Source organism: Sander lucioperca, chromosome 21, assembly GCF_008315115.2.
Source record: "Sander lucioperca isolate FBNREF2018 chromosome 21, SLUC_FBN_1.2, whole genome shotgun sequence".
Classification (NCBI taxonomy): domain Eukaryota; kingdom Metazoa; phylum Chordata; class Actinopteri; order Perciformes; family Percidae; genus Sander; species Sander lucioperca.
The window spans coordinates 3,557,618-3,570,117 of NC_050193.1; the positions used below are offsets into that span (position 1 = coordinate 3,557,618).

The 12,500-nt window shown below is 43.1% G+C and overlaps 1 protein-coding gene across 1 annotated transcript in view; it reads right to left on the bottom strand.

Moving 5' to 3' along the window:
* Nucleotides 1-12,500, bottom strand: part of LOC116049966 (caskin-2-like) — an 88,816-nt gene that overhangs the window by 11,025 nt on the left and 65,291 nt on the right. The window contains exons 11-17 of the mRNA XM_035996421.1: nt 11,697-11,871; nt 11,031-11,204; nt 8,153-8,227; nt 5,124-5,260; nt 3,971-4,034; nt 1,670-1,761; nt 985-1,095 (exon numbers count right to left, since the gene is read on the bottom strand). Of these exons, the coding sequence (XP_035852314.1) occupies nt 985-1,095; nt 1,670-1,761; nt 3,971-4,034; nt 5,124-5,260; nt 8,153-8,227; nt 11,031-11,204; nt 11,697-11,871 (828 nt within the window). The remainder of the gene's footprint in view (nt 1-984; nt 1,096-1,669; nt 1,762-3,970; nt 4,035-5,123; nt 5,261-8,152; nt 8,228-11,030; nt 11,205-11,696; nt 11,872-12,500) is intronic.

The following is a 12,500-nucleotide window of genomic DNA, read 5'->3' on the forward strand; positions in this document are numbered from 1 at the left end:
TTCAAACCATGACGTCTTAGTGTATTACCAACAGTAACCTTGGAAACGGTGGTCCCAGCTCTTTTCAGGTCATTGACCAGCTCCTCCCGTGTAGTTCTGGGCTGATTTCTCACCTTTCTTAGGATCATTGAGACCCCACGAGGTGAGATCTTGCATGGAGCCCCAGTCCGAGGGAGATTGACAGTCATGTTTAGCTTCTTCCATTTTCTAATGATTGCTCCAACAGTGGACCTTTTTTCACCAAGCTGCTTGGCAATTTCCCCGTAGCCCTTTCCAGCCTTGTGGAGGTGTACAATTTTGTCTCTAGTGTCTTTGGACAGCTCTTTGGTCTTGGCCATGTTAGTAGTTGGATTCTTACTGATTGTATGGGGTGGACAGGTGTCTTTATGCAGCTAACGACCTCAAACAGGTGCATCTAATTTAGGATAATAAATGGAGTGGAGGTGGACATTTTAAAGGCAGACTAACAGTCTTTGAGGGTCAGAATTCTAGCTGATAGACAGGTGTTCAAATACTTATTTGCAGCTGTATCATACAAATAAATAGTTGAAAAATCATATATTGTGATTTCTGGATTTTTTTTTTTAGATTATGTCTCTCACAGTGGACATGCACCTACGATGATAATTTCAGACCCCTCCATGATTTCTAAGTGGGAGAACTTGCAAAATAGCAGGGTGTTCAAATACTTATTTTCCTCACTGTACGTTTAGATTCGGTAATACGGTGTGTGTATGTGTGTGTGTGTGTGTGTGTGTGTGTGTGTGTGTGTGTGTGTGTCTGTGTGTGTGTGTGTGTGTGCACGCACACACACACACACACACACACACACACACACACAGACAGACACACACACAGACAGACAGACAGACAGACACACACAACCAAACTCTATGCAAACAATGTACGTGTGTATTTGCATACAGAGTGGGGAAGTGAGATCCAATCAAAGCGCTACAGTCAAATACAAACGTGTTGACTCACCTCGGGAGTCATCCTGCTGATGGTTGGGACGTCATAACCGGCGCTGATGAAGTTCCCCGTGTACTGCTCCAGCTGGAACTCACTCAGCCACTGGTAGATGGCCTCTGCATCCTGCCGCCACAACACACAGAGTATAAGACACGCCGCTAACGGCTAACTGGGGTTTCTCATGGTACTGGAGCTGCAAACTTCTTTTATTCAACATTTAGAGTCCATGATTCAAAGTTTTTGAGGATTTTTGTTCCTATCTCAGAAATTTTGGTTTCTTTCAATCAAATTGTCAAAAAAAATAACGTGGATGGTTCCATACAATGCTCTTCACAAGTAAAATAAATAATCAGTACTTTGATTGAATTTAGGTGTTTTATTCAATTTTGTAGCATTTAAAATTCTTTTTTTCATAAAAGAACGTTGACAAAGGTGATAAAAATGTCCAATAAAACGCAGAAAAAAGTCAACATAAACATTGGAAAAAGTGACCAAAAAAACGTGGGAAAAAGTGACAAGTGACTAAAAAAGACGACCAAAAAGAGTTTTAATTTTAAATTTTGACCCCAAAAAAACTAAAACTTTGTACGGTCGACGGGGAGACAACATTAGTGTTAAAATACAGAGTTTTGTTCCCCAGTTTTGTAAGACACAAAAAGAAAAGGATCAATAAAACAAAAACAAAAAAAAACTTTACCTTCCCCTCCAGTAGCTGCTGAGGACGAACAAACTGCTGGGAGAAAGTCTCGGGTCTCTGCACCGTCACCGTCTGCCTCCGGGGAGTCCCGCCTGCAGAGACATCACACAAAACCTTCATCACAAGATCTCACAACATCGCACAAAACCTCCGTCACAAGATCTCACAACATCGCACAAAACCTCCGTCACAAGATCTCACAACATCACACAAAACGTCTGTCACCAGATCTCACAACATCGCACAAAACCTTCATCACAAGATCTCACAACATCGCACCAAACCGAGAAACCAGAAAGTAAATGTGGGAATAACGATTACTTGTAATATTTTCAAGTAGTGATGCCTCACGTACATTTTTTCCACTCCATATCATGAAGATTAAATCCAGCAGTGCTATTTGCGCTTGTACTGAGTGATACTAGTTCCATAAACACCTTGTAAAATCCAACTCAAATCTTAAATAAAATACTTGTTCTTAATATTTAATCGGCGCTGTCTCACCGTCACATTGTCCACTACAGAGCGCAGGAGGAGGAGATGGCCTGACTGCATGGAATACATGGTAGCATCAAATACCCTAGCATTAGATAACTGCAGAACACAGTGTACATAACTAAATATCTGTCTTTAATATGGTGCATATATCATCAAATGTCAAAAGTCTGGAAATACAGCCGTTAAGCTCTCGCGCAATCGTTACCCTTAATGTCCTCATTATCAGTCCGAACTTTAATACTGTTAGTGGCAAAACCTGCATGAAGAAAAGTGTGTTTGTCTATTAGACTTTCTTCTTCAAATTGTATCTCAAGGCGGGGGGGATGCCACCAGTTGATGCTGTAATTTTGGCAAGGTGTTAACAATCACACATTGTTGTAAACATACAAATACTGCGGTGACCCCCGTGCGTAATACTGTATGATGGCACTGCTGGCCCTGCAGGAGGACTACGGTGATGGAAGAATCAGGAGAAAAAGAGACTTCAGGGACCATGAAGATGACTGGTTAATATGCCAATTTAAATTCCCTAAAGCTGAGCTCTTGGATCTATGTACTGAATTGGGTCCAGTAGAGAGGGCAACGCGCCGGAACCGTGCCATCCCGGTCCAAATACAGGTCTTCGCCACAAGGTGTGGGCGATATGGAGAAAATCAAATATCACGATATTCTTGACCAAATACCTTATTATCGATATTGCGCCGATATTCTAGGGCTTTAACAAAATATCTTCACACTTAGATTTTAGATAAATAACCATCAGTAATGTGGACATAATGTCTAAGTGGGGAAAAGGCAACTAATAGAACAGCTAGAACAGTCCGGTAAGTTCAGAAAATGACATCACTTTACTGTAATGCAGCCTTTAAAACCAGTAAAAGACAACATTTATGTCATATCACGATATGACGACATCCAAAATCTAAGACAATATCTAGTCTCATATCACAATATCGATATAATATCGATATATTGCCCAGCCCTACTCGCCACTCTGGGAGCAACCGGCTGTTTCCAGAGGGAAATGGCAGACAGCTAAGTGTTTTATATAAATATTACATATAATCTTCAACCTTATCACTAAGCCTTGTTTGGATATAATATATAGTTCTGTTAAATCTTATCATATAGGTCTGGAATATCGAAGCTGTCCCAGAGTGCCGTGATGCCCGCCGTTTTGGACGGTATTATTAATATAGGTATAGTCTATAGATCAGGTTTCCCTACACTGTGCGAGAACAGGCCGAAATTATGATTCAACTTGCAGCAATTCCTGAACGTCTGAGAAGTTTTTTGCTTTTTCTCCACCAGTCATCGTGATTCGGTGTAACGAAAGAACTGCCAGGGTCACTAACATACTGATCAGCATTCATGAGGTGCTTTGCATTGACTATTTAGGGTTAAAAATGGGCGTGTACAGGGCAGGATAAGAGGCTGATTCACGTACGCACACTTGTGGATAATCTGTGATTTATAAAGGGAACATTGCTTACAGATGTACCGTATGCACGTATTTATAAATCTGATTTTTTTTTTGGCATACGCCATTTTTGGCTTTTGGCCGTACGTACACTTTTAGTAAGGATCCTACGCACAGTTTTATAAATGACCCTCAGTCTTTGATTTTTGACGTGGGGCTCCCTCACCCACTCTGACTCTGATAAGAGGAGGGGAGATAGAGATGGTGATGGAGTACTAATATCTCGGGCTTATCATTGACCATAATTTATCCTTCCTTTGCCCCGTTGGTTTTAAATATGCTGTGGAAATAAAGAAGAGTTGGTTTTCTTGTTTGGAAAGTACCTGCAGGATGATCCGGCTGTTTGCTGCAGTCGGAGTTTCCAGAATCACCAGCAGAGGGCGCCGGCTACACACACACACACACACACACACACACACACACACACACACACACACACACACACACACACACACACACACACACACCAGCGTCATTTAGCAGAACCTAACTGAAGAGCAGATATCATGTCTTACAACTGTAATCATACATATTTAATAAGGTTAGACTCAATATCAATATTTAAGATTCTGACAGCTGATTCTTGTTCATACCAAGACATCTGGAAAATGAAAATGAAAGAAATCCAGATTTCTTCTGTGCAGAAAAACCAAATATTTTACACTGAGGCAGATTTAGGCAGATGTTGCCTGAATTAAGATGATTTGAAGTAGTCTGCCTCCACGTCACCTTTAAAATAATTGCTAAAGTTAAACGAAATGGCAATTAAATCGATTATCAGGCTATGATTTAAAATAGAATGTTTTATTCTGACTGCTTAAAGGGTAACTTTGGTATTTTATTTACATAGGACCCTATTTTTGTTTTTGTGTTTAAGTGACTGATGTGAACAACCATCTGTGAAACTGGTCCAGTATTAAAGAAGAACCAAGCTGTAATGTAACCCTACAGGACTAATGTTCAGCATCAGTTAGCGTCCACTAAAAGTTCTGTTTTTGCCGCTGACAGACTCAGATTATTATTATATATAAGTGTCTGACAACATTATGAAAGGATCCCTACAGAGATAGACCTTTTAGTTAAAGAGTAAGATCCTTTTAGTTTAACATGAAACAGCCCCGAAATCATCATCACCAAACTCCACCAGACTCCATGTAAATAATCAGGTCTTTTAGCGTGTATAGAGCCAGCATATTTCCACATGTAAATGGGTGAATTAAGGGTTTATTTCAACCAAACCAGAGTGGTGATTGTTGGAACAGTGGAAAGATGAACCAAGACGGCTTTTGGTAGTTTTATTTAGTTTCTGTCCACTTTGAATGAAGTGTGTTTTACGATGATAAATGTAGTGATTATTTACATGGAGTCTGGTTTACATCAGTCACTTCGACACAAAAAAAGAAAGTTACCCTTTAAACCAAATACTATGTAAGTTGGATGGATCAGCAGGTGCATCAATGTGACTACACCGTGTACCTTGTTAGTGTTGTCATGGTGACCAGCGTTGTGTTGCAGTCCGTTGGGTGCGTTGTTGCTCTCGGTGCTCTGTCCGCTGCCGGCACTCCGGGTGCTGCCGACGCTGCCGGTGCTCCCCACGCTGTTCCTGTCTCCAGCTGCAAAAACCACAACAAAAACAAACAGGGATAAAGTCCTGAGGTACAGGGAGAGAGAGAGAGAGAGAGAGAGAGAGAGAGAGAGAGAGAGAGAGAGAGAAATATCAGCAGAGAGGGCCGGCGTCAGGCTTTAGGAAGCAGCGGATGCTCTTCGCCGGGGCCAACAAGCGGCGGGCGGGATGCAGGTTTTTGGTCTGAAAGCTGTGCTGTGGCCAATGGTGGCATGGAACTAAGTACATTTACTCCAGTACGGTACAAGTTGTAGGTACAAATGTTGAGGTACTTGTACTTTACTTGAGACTTTTCTTTTCATTCCACTTTTTTAACCCTTGTGTTGTCCCCTTGTCAACCATGAACTTGCTGTCCTTCCGGGTCAAAAATTGAAAATGAACTTTTTTGGCGCTTTTTTACACATGCGCGCGCGCACACACACACACACACACACACAAACAGATATACACAAGGAGACACACACACACACACACACACACACACACAAACACACACACACACACACACACAAGGACACACACGCACACAAACAGATATACACAAGGAGACACACAGACACACACACACAAACAAACAAAGACACACACAAAGACACACACAAACGCACACACAGATATACACAAGGAGACACACACAGATAGGTAACACACACACACACACAAACAGATATACACAAGGAGACACATATATATACACACACACACACACACTGTTCCGATGCTTTTGTCGTTTTTCTGCTTTTTTAAATTCCTGGTCAATAAACCCAATTGATATGAAATTATACCTAATTATACCATGGTCTGGGTGAATACTCGATTCTGATTGGCTGCAGGGTGTCCATAAAACAGTGTTATAGGACACCTACTAAAGGAGTTCCGATGAAACTGACTGTTTACTGTTCTAGATTAATGTGCTACATTAAAACAAAAAGGAAATGTGAATCTGTTATTTCCAACACTGTGAGGTGCTTCAGTGCCTCGTCCTCTGAACACCACAGGATGGCGCTAACACACACGCTGTAAGAAGTCATCCCGTTCACTGTTCAGGTCTCTACTTCAGGCTGCGGCCGACAGTAACGTTACACATCGTGGACAAAATTGTTCGTAAAAGTCGTTAAATTGTTTTGGTAACAATGACATGGCTGATAGCAAGCTTGTCTTGTTGTTCAACATACTGTCAAATTATTTTTACTTTAGGATGGCGCTAACACACACGCTGCAGGAAGTAAGTTATACTCTGAACACCACAGGATGGTGCTAACACACACGCTGCAAGAAGTAAGTTATACTCTGAACACCACAGGACGGTGCTAACACACACGCTGCAGGAAGTAAGTTATACTCTGAACACCACAGGATGGCACTAACACACACGCTGTAAGAAGTAAGTTACACTCTGAACACCACAGGATGGAGCTAACAAGTTTTAGTGCTCCTCTAAACTGACTTTGTTTCACAGCAGATAATGTTATCTCTCATCCCGTTCACTGTTCAGGTCGCTACTTCAGGCTGCGGCCGACAGTAACGTTACACATCGCAGACAAAATTGTTCGTAAAAATCGTTAAATTGTTTTGGGGACAATGACATGGCTGATAGCTAGCTTGTCTTGTTGTTCAACATACTGTCAAATTAGTTTTACTGATTGCCAACTGTACACAATGTTATTGACTTTGGATCTTGCTAGCATAGTGTTAGCTTTCTGGCTCGTATTGTTAGCTCAGCTGAAGGGTTCTACGAGCTGAGCGGACTATATAAATATCTCCCGTTGCTAAGGGTGGCAAGTCGTATAAGGTCCGTTCTATTTCCTGAAGGAGTGAACGTTTGCATTGCGTAAGAACCTTATGGGATGGGAATGATTGTTCCAGGTATTAGTCAAACCCTCAGGAGTAACCAGGGAAACAGAGTTGTGTTTGGAAAAAACTTTAGATTTCGATTGTAAAACGTATTAAAATATGAAAAAATTATTTGGCAGGTGACCATGGTATAAGCGGGTTGATGCCCTTCGAGGTGTCCATTGTCAGGTATTAATGAACTTCGTCGACCCTAACCCTAACCCCCAAACACCGAAAATTCAATGGAAGTAATTATTAATTTTACATGCGGAGAATGTTGTCTGGGTTCCATAAAACGTACGCCCATGCATCCAAGTTATTTTGGGGGCAATTTGGTTGAAAGAAACCCATATTTCTGATAGAGGAAAACTTTGAAAAACGGGTCAAATACGACCTGAGGAAAACACAAGGGTTATATCCATCCATCCATCCATCCATCTTCGTCCGCTTATCCGGGGTCGGGTCGGGTTGCGGGGGCAGCAGCTCCAGCAGGGGACCCCATACTTCCCTTTCCCGAGCCACATTAACCAAGGGTTATAACTTATTTAAAATAGCAAATAAATAAGAAACATCCTCAAACGAAACACAGCATACTGTACATGTACATCTTTAGTCTATTCGGTTTTTAAAACATGCTGGCAAATGATAAAAGGGGATGGACCGACTTAGTTTTGTAAAATGACATTAAACTACATTAGAAACAGCTTCGTGAAATCTTCACCGAGTCAAAGACTCAAAGAAAAAAGGCCGCCCTGTGGACAACAACAGGTGTTACTGACCGCAGGTTCAGCCTGAAGCAGCGAGTCATACAGAGTGTTTGGACCCGACACACCGAGAAGAGCGGTAGTGTTTTTGTGGTGCTACCGGCGTCGTGCCAAAAAGTGATCATCTGCCGAAATGGATTCCTGTACGACTCAGGGAGTTGTTGTTTAGCCGTCTGGGTGTGTCGGGTCGGGATGCAGAGCGTTCAGCGGGGCAGCGAGGCAGCTTTCGGAACAGCCGGGGGTGGGGGGGGGGGAGGAGAAGCTGTCGTTCGTAAAGGTCTTACCATGACACGAGTCCCTGAGGACCCAGATGTCCTCGAAGGGAAATCCGGACTGAGACAGGCGGCTCGGAGACAAACCTAGCAGACACAAAGACTCCGATGCACTGCGTTCTGTCCCGGGGGGCGGAGGCTGACTGCGTCTATCGTTTTCCCAACTTACTTCAGAGGAAACCACGCCCCCTTTCCGTGTAACGAAAGCCTTGATGGCCGCAGTCCCTCCACGTCACTTTCAGGCGCTCGGAGACTACTTTGCTGGAAGGAGAGGGGACAGCAACTCCGGAGACGGACCTTCAGTTGGCAGGTGTAGCAACTCAAATTCAGCCAGTGAAAGACCCAGAAGCGGAGGTCAGATCCTGGATCTGCACATTTTCTGGCGCTGCTGAATTCGAGTTGCTACAGGCGCCAAATGAAGGTCCGTCTCTGGACCTACCACCCGCTCTTCCTCCAGCAAAGTAGTCTCCGAGCGTCGAAGAGTGAGTGCCAGTGTTTCGTTGGAGAAACGATAGACGCGGGCTTACTGAGGTGAAGATAGAAAAAAGGTTTCTTTGACTATTTCAGGGGAAATTAAAAAGAAAGATGGTTGTTCTTCATGCAGATTAGTGACGATGCTTCCTGTCGAAATCATGGTTAGGGTTAGAATCACACAACCTGGCTCAAAGTTTGGATTAAATATTAAAGGCATACCGTGATGATTAAGCAGATCGTATGTAGATAAATCCTCAGTGCTGCAGCTCTGACAGCTTTCTGCCATACAAACCCACCACCTGAGTGTCCTGTGTGTGTGTGTGTGTGTGTGTGTGTACCTGAGTGTGAGTATACCTGTGTGTGTGTACCTGAGTGTGTGTAAACCTGTGTGTACCTGATTGTGTGTATACCTGAGCGTCCTGAGTGTGTGTATACCTGAGTGTGTGTATACCTGTGTGTGTGTGTGTGTGTACCTGAGTGTGTGTATACCTGTGTGTAGAGCTGGGCAATATATCGCTATTATATCGATATCGTGATATGAGACTAGATATCGTCTTAGATTTTGGATATCGTAATATTGTAATATGGCATAAGTGTTGTCTTTTCCTGATTTTAAAGGCTGCATTACAGTAAAGTTATGTTATTTTCTGAACTTACCAGACTGTTGTAACTGTTAGATTATTTGCCTTTACCCACTTAGTCATTATATCCACATTACTGATGATTATTTATCTAAAATCTCATTGTGTAAATATTTTGTGAAAGCACCAATAGTCAACACTATAATGTCGTTGCGGTATCGATATCGAGGTATTTGGTAAAAAATATCGTGATATTTGATTTTCTCTACCTGTGTGGGTATACCTGAGTGTGTGTATACCTGAGTGTGTGTATGTGAGTGTGTATACTTGAGTGTGTATACCTGTGTGTGTACCTGAGTGTGTGTATACCTGTGTGTGTGTGTATACCTGAGTGTGCGTATACCTGTGTGTGTATACCTGAGTGTGTGTATACATGAGTGTGTGTGTGTACCTGTGTGTGTATACCTGAGTGTTTGTATATATGAGTGTGTGTGTACCTGAATGTATGTATATCTGAGTGTGTGTATACATGAATGTGTGTGTACGTGTGTGTGTACCTGAGTGTGTGTATACATGAGTGTGTGTGTGTACCTGTGTGTATACATGAGTGTGTCTACCTGTGTGTATACCTGAGTGTTTGTATATATGAGTGTGTGTGTGTACCTGAGTGTATGTATATCTGAGTGTGTGTATAAATGAGTGTGTGTGTGTGTACCTGTGTGTGTGTATACATGAGTGTGTGTGTGTGTACCTGTGTGTGTATACCTGAGTGTTTGTATATATGAGTGTGTGTGTACCTGAATGTATGTATATCTGAGTGTGTGTATACATGAATGTGTGTACGTGTGTGTGTACCTGAGTGTGTGTATACATGAGTGTGTGTGTGTACCTGTGTGTATACATGAGTGTGTCTACCTGTGTGTATACCTGAGTGTTTGTATATATGAGTGTGTGTGTGTACCTGAGTGTATGTATATCTGAGTGTGTGTATAAATGAGTGTGTGTGTGTGTACCTGTGTGTGTGTATACATGAGTGTGTGTGTGTGTGTACCTGTGTGTGTATACCTGAGTGTTTGTATATATGAGTGTGTGTGTACCTGAGTGTATGTATATATGAGTGTATGTGTACCTGAGTGTATGTATATCTGATTGTGTGTATACATGAGTGTGTGTGTACCAGAGTGTATGTATACCTGAGCATTCTGAGTGTGTATACCTGAGCATCCTGTGTAAACCTGTGTGTACCTAAGTGAGTGTATACCTGCTTGTGTGTATACCTGAGCGCCCTGAGTGTGTGTATACCTGTGCGTCCAGAGTGAGTGTATACCACAGTGTGTATACGTGAGTGTGTATACCTGAGTGTATGTATACCTGTGTGTGTATATACCGGAGTGTGTATACGTGAGTGTGTATACCTGAGTGTTTGTATATATGAGTGTATGTACCTGAGTGTATGTATACATGAGTGTGTGTGTACCAGAGTGTATGTATACCTGAGCGTCCTGAGTGTGTATACCTGAGCATCCTGAGTGTGTGTATACCTGAGCATCCTGACTGTGTGTATACCTGAGCGTCCTGAGTGTGTGTATACCTGAGTGTGTGTATACCTGAGCGTCCTGAGTTAGTGTATACCTGAGTGTGTGTATACCTGAGCGTCCTGAGTTAGTGTATACCTGAGTGAGTGTATACCTGAGTGTGTGTATACCTGTGTGTATACCTGAGTGTGTGTATACCTGTGTGTGTATACCTGAATGTGCACACGTGAGTGTGTATACCTGAGTGTGTGTATACCTGTGTGTGTACCTGAGTGTGTGTATACCTGAGTGTGTGTATACCTGTGTTGGTAGCAAGGCCATTGGCAAGCGGCAGCACCACGTGGGTGGGGGGGGCGTACAGGGTGTAGGAGTCGTCAGTCTGAGGGGCGGAGCTGAGACTGCAGGAGAGGGGGGGTCTGGACAGCTGCTGCTGGCGCTGGGTGGGCAGGGAGGCGTGCCGGGACAGGGTGCCCCCTACAGAGCAAGACAGGGAAGGGGTGGGGGTGGGGGGGGGGATCATCAAGCTGGTGGTTAGAGGTGGAGTCAGTTATTATGATGGAGGGATGGAGGCTGGAGGGAGGAGGGAGGAGGCATGTGATGGTTCTGGAAGCAGGCAGATTAGTTTCTAACTGAAATCGGGGGATTTTAATCTACATCTCATCCTTCCAAACATTGAAAAAGTGACAAAAATGTCAAACAAAGTGACAAAAATGTCAAATAAAGCGACAAAAATGTCAAAGAAGTGACAAAATTGTAGAAAAAAGCATTGAAACCTGAAAAAAACAAAACAAATAATGTAGGAAAAAGCAACAAAAAGCCAATACTGGAATAGATATCAGAGTTTTCTTCACATTTATCACTTGGACACCAACGCATGCGAAAACAGGGTCCTGGTTGAAATAAAACCTAAACCCAAAATGACCCTATAACTGGATGTTGTTGGGTCTAAATGTTTGGGCGACTGACCGTTTCTCCGGCTGATGACCTCCACGATGGACGGAGGGAAGAAGCCGACTCGGTCCGTCCCTCTCTGGGTGTCGTGGATGTGTCCCTTCCAGCGTCCATCTACGTGCTGCTCCAACACCTGCAGGGGACGAGACGGGTCACTATGGGCCGCTGGTGCATGCTGGGAATAAAACACCTGCAGGGGACGAGACGGGTCACTACGGGCCGCTGGAGCTGGATGTGCAGCGTTGGAGGATGTATTCAGATCCTTTACTGCAGTAAAAGTACTAATACCACACTGTAAAAATACTCTGTTACAGTAAAAGTCCTGCAGGGAAAGTGTTACTTCAGTAAAAGTCTGTAAGTATCATCAAGATGTTGACACAGATTTGTGATTAACCTGAAATCAAACGGATCTATCACCCAAACACACAGAGGAAGTTATCCAGTGTGCCAAGTTTAAATGACAACTTGTAATACGGAAAACATTTGTCTTAATGTCAGCAATCAACTGGTGAAATTTCACGGGGATATTTATTAGTTATTTAACTTTTTCACCCTGTTCGCCTGTAGTGTCTCCACCTAAAGTGTCTGTGTTTTCCCGACTCTTTAAGCAAGGGTGGAAGTGAACTTGCGATGTTTTATTCTTTGATACGAGTCCCGACATGAAGGCCTGCATCATCACATCCTCCAGCTTTACTCATCACACTGATTCACTCGCAGGAATTCAGAGAACAGCAGCGGAGGATTTACAGGCAAAGTTCAGACCTGCACTCGCACTGACACACAGACATTTATGGGAAACATCAACCGAGGCGTTACAGG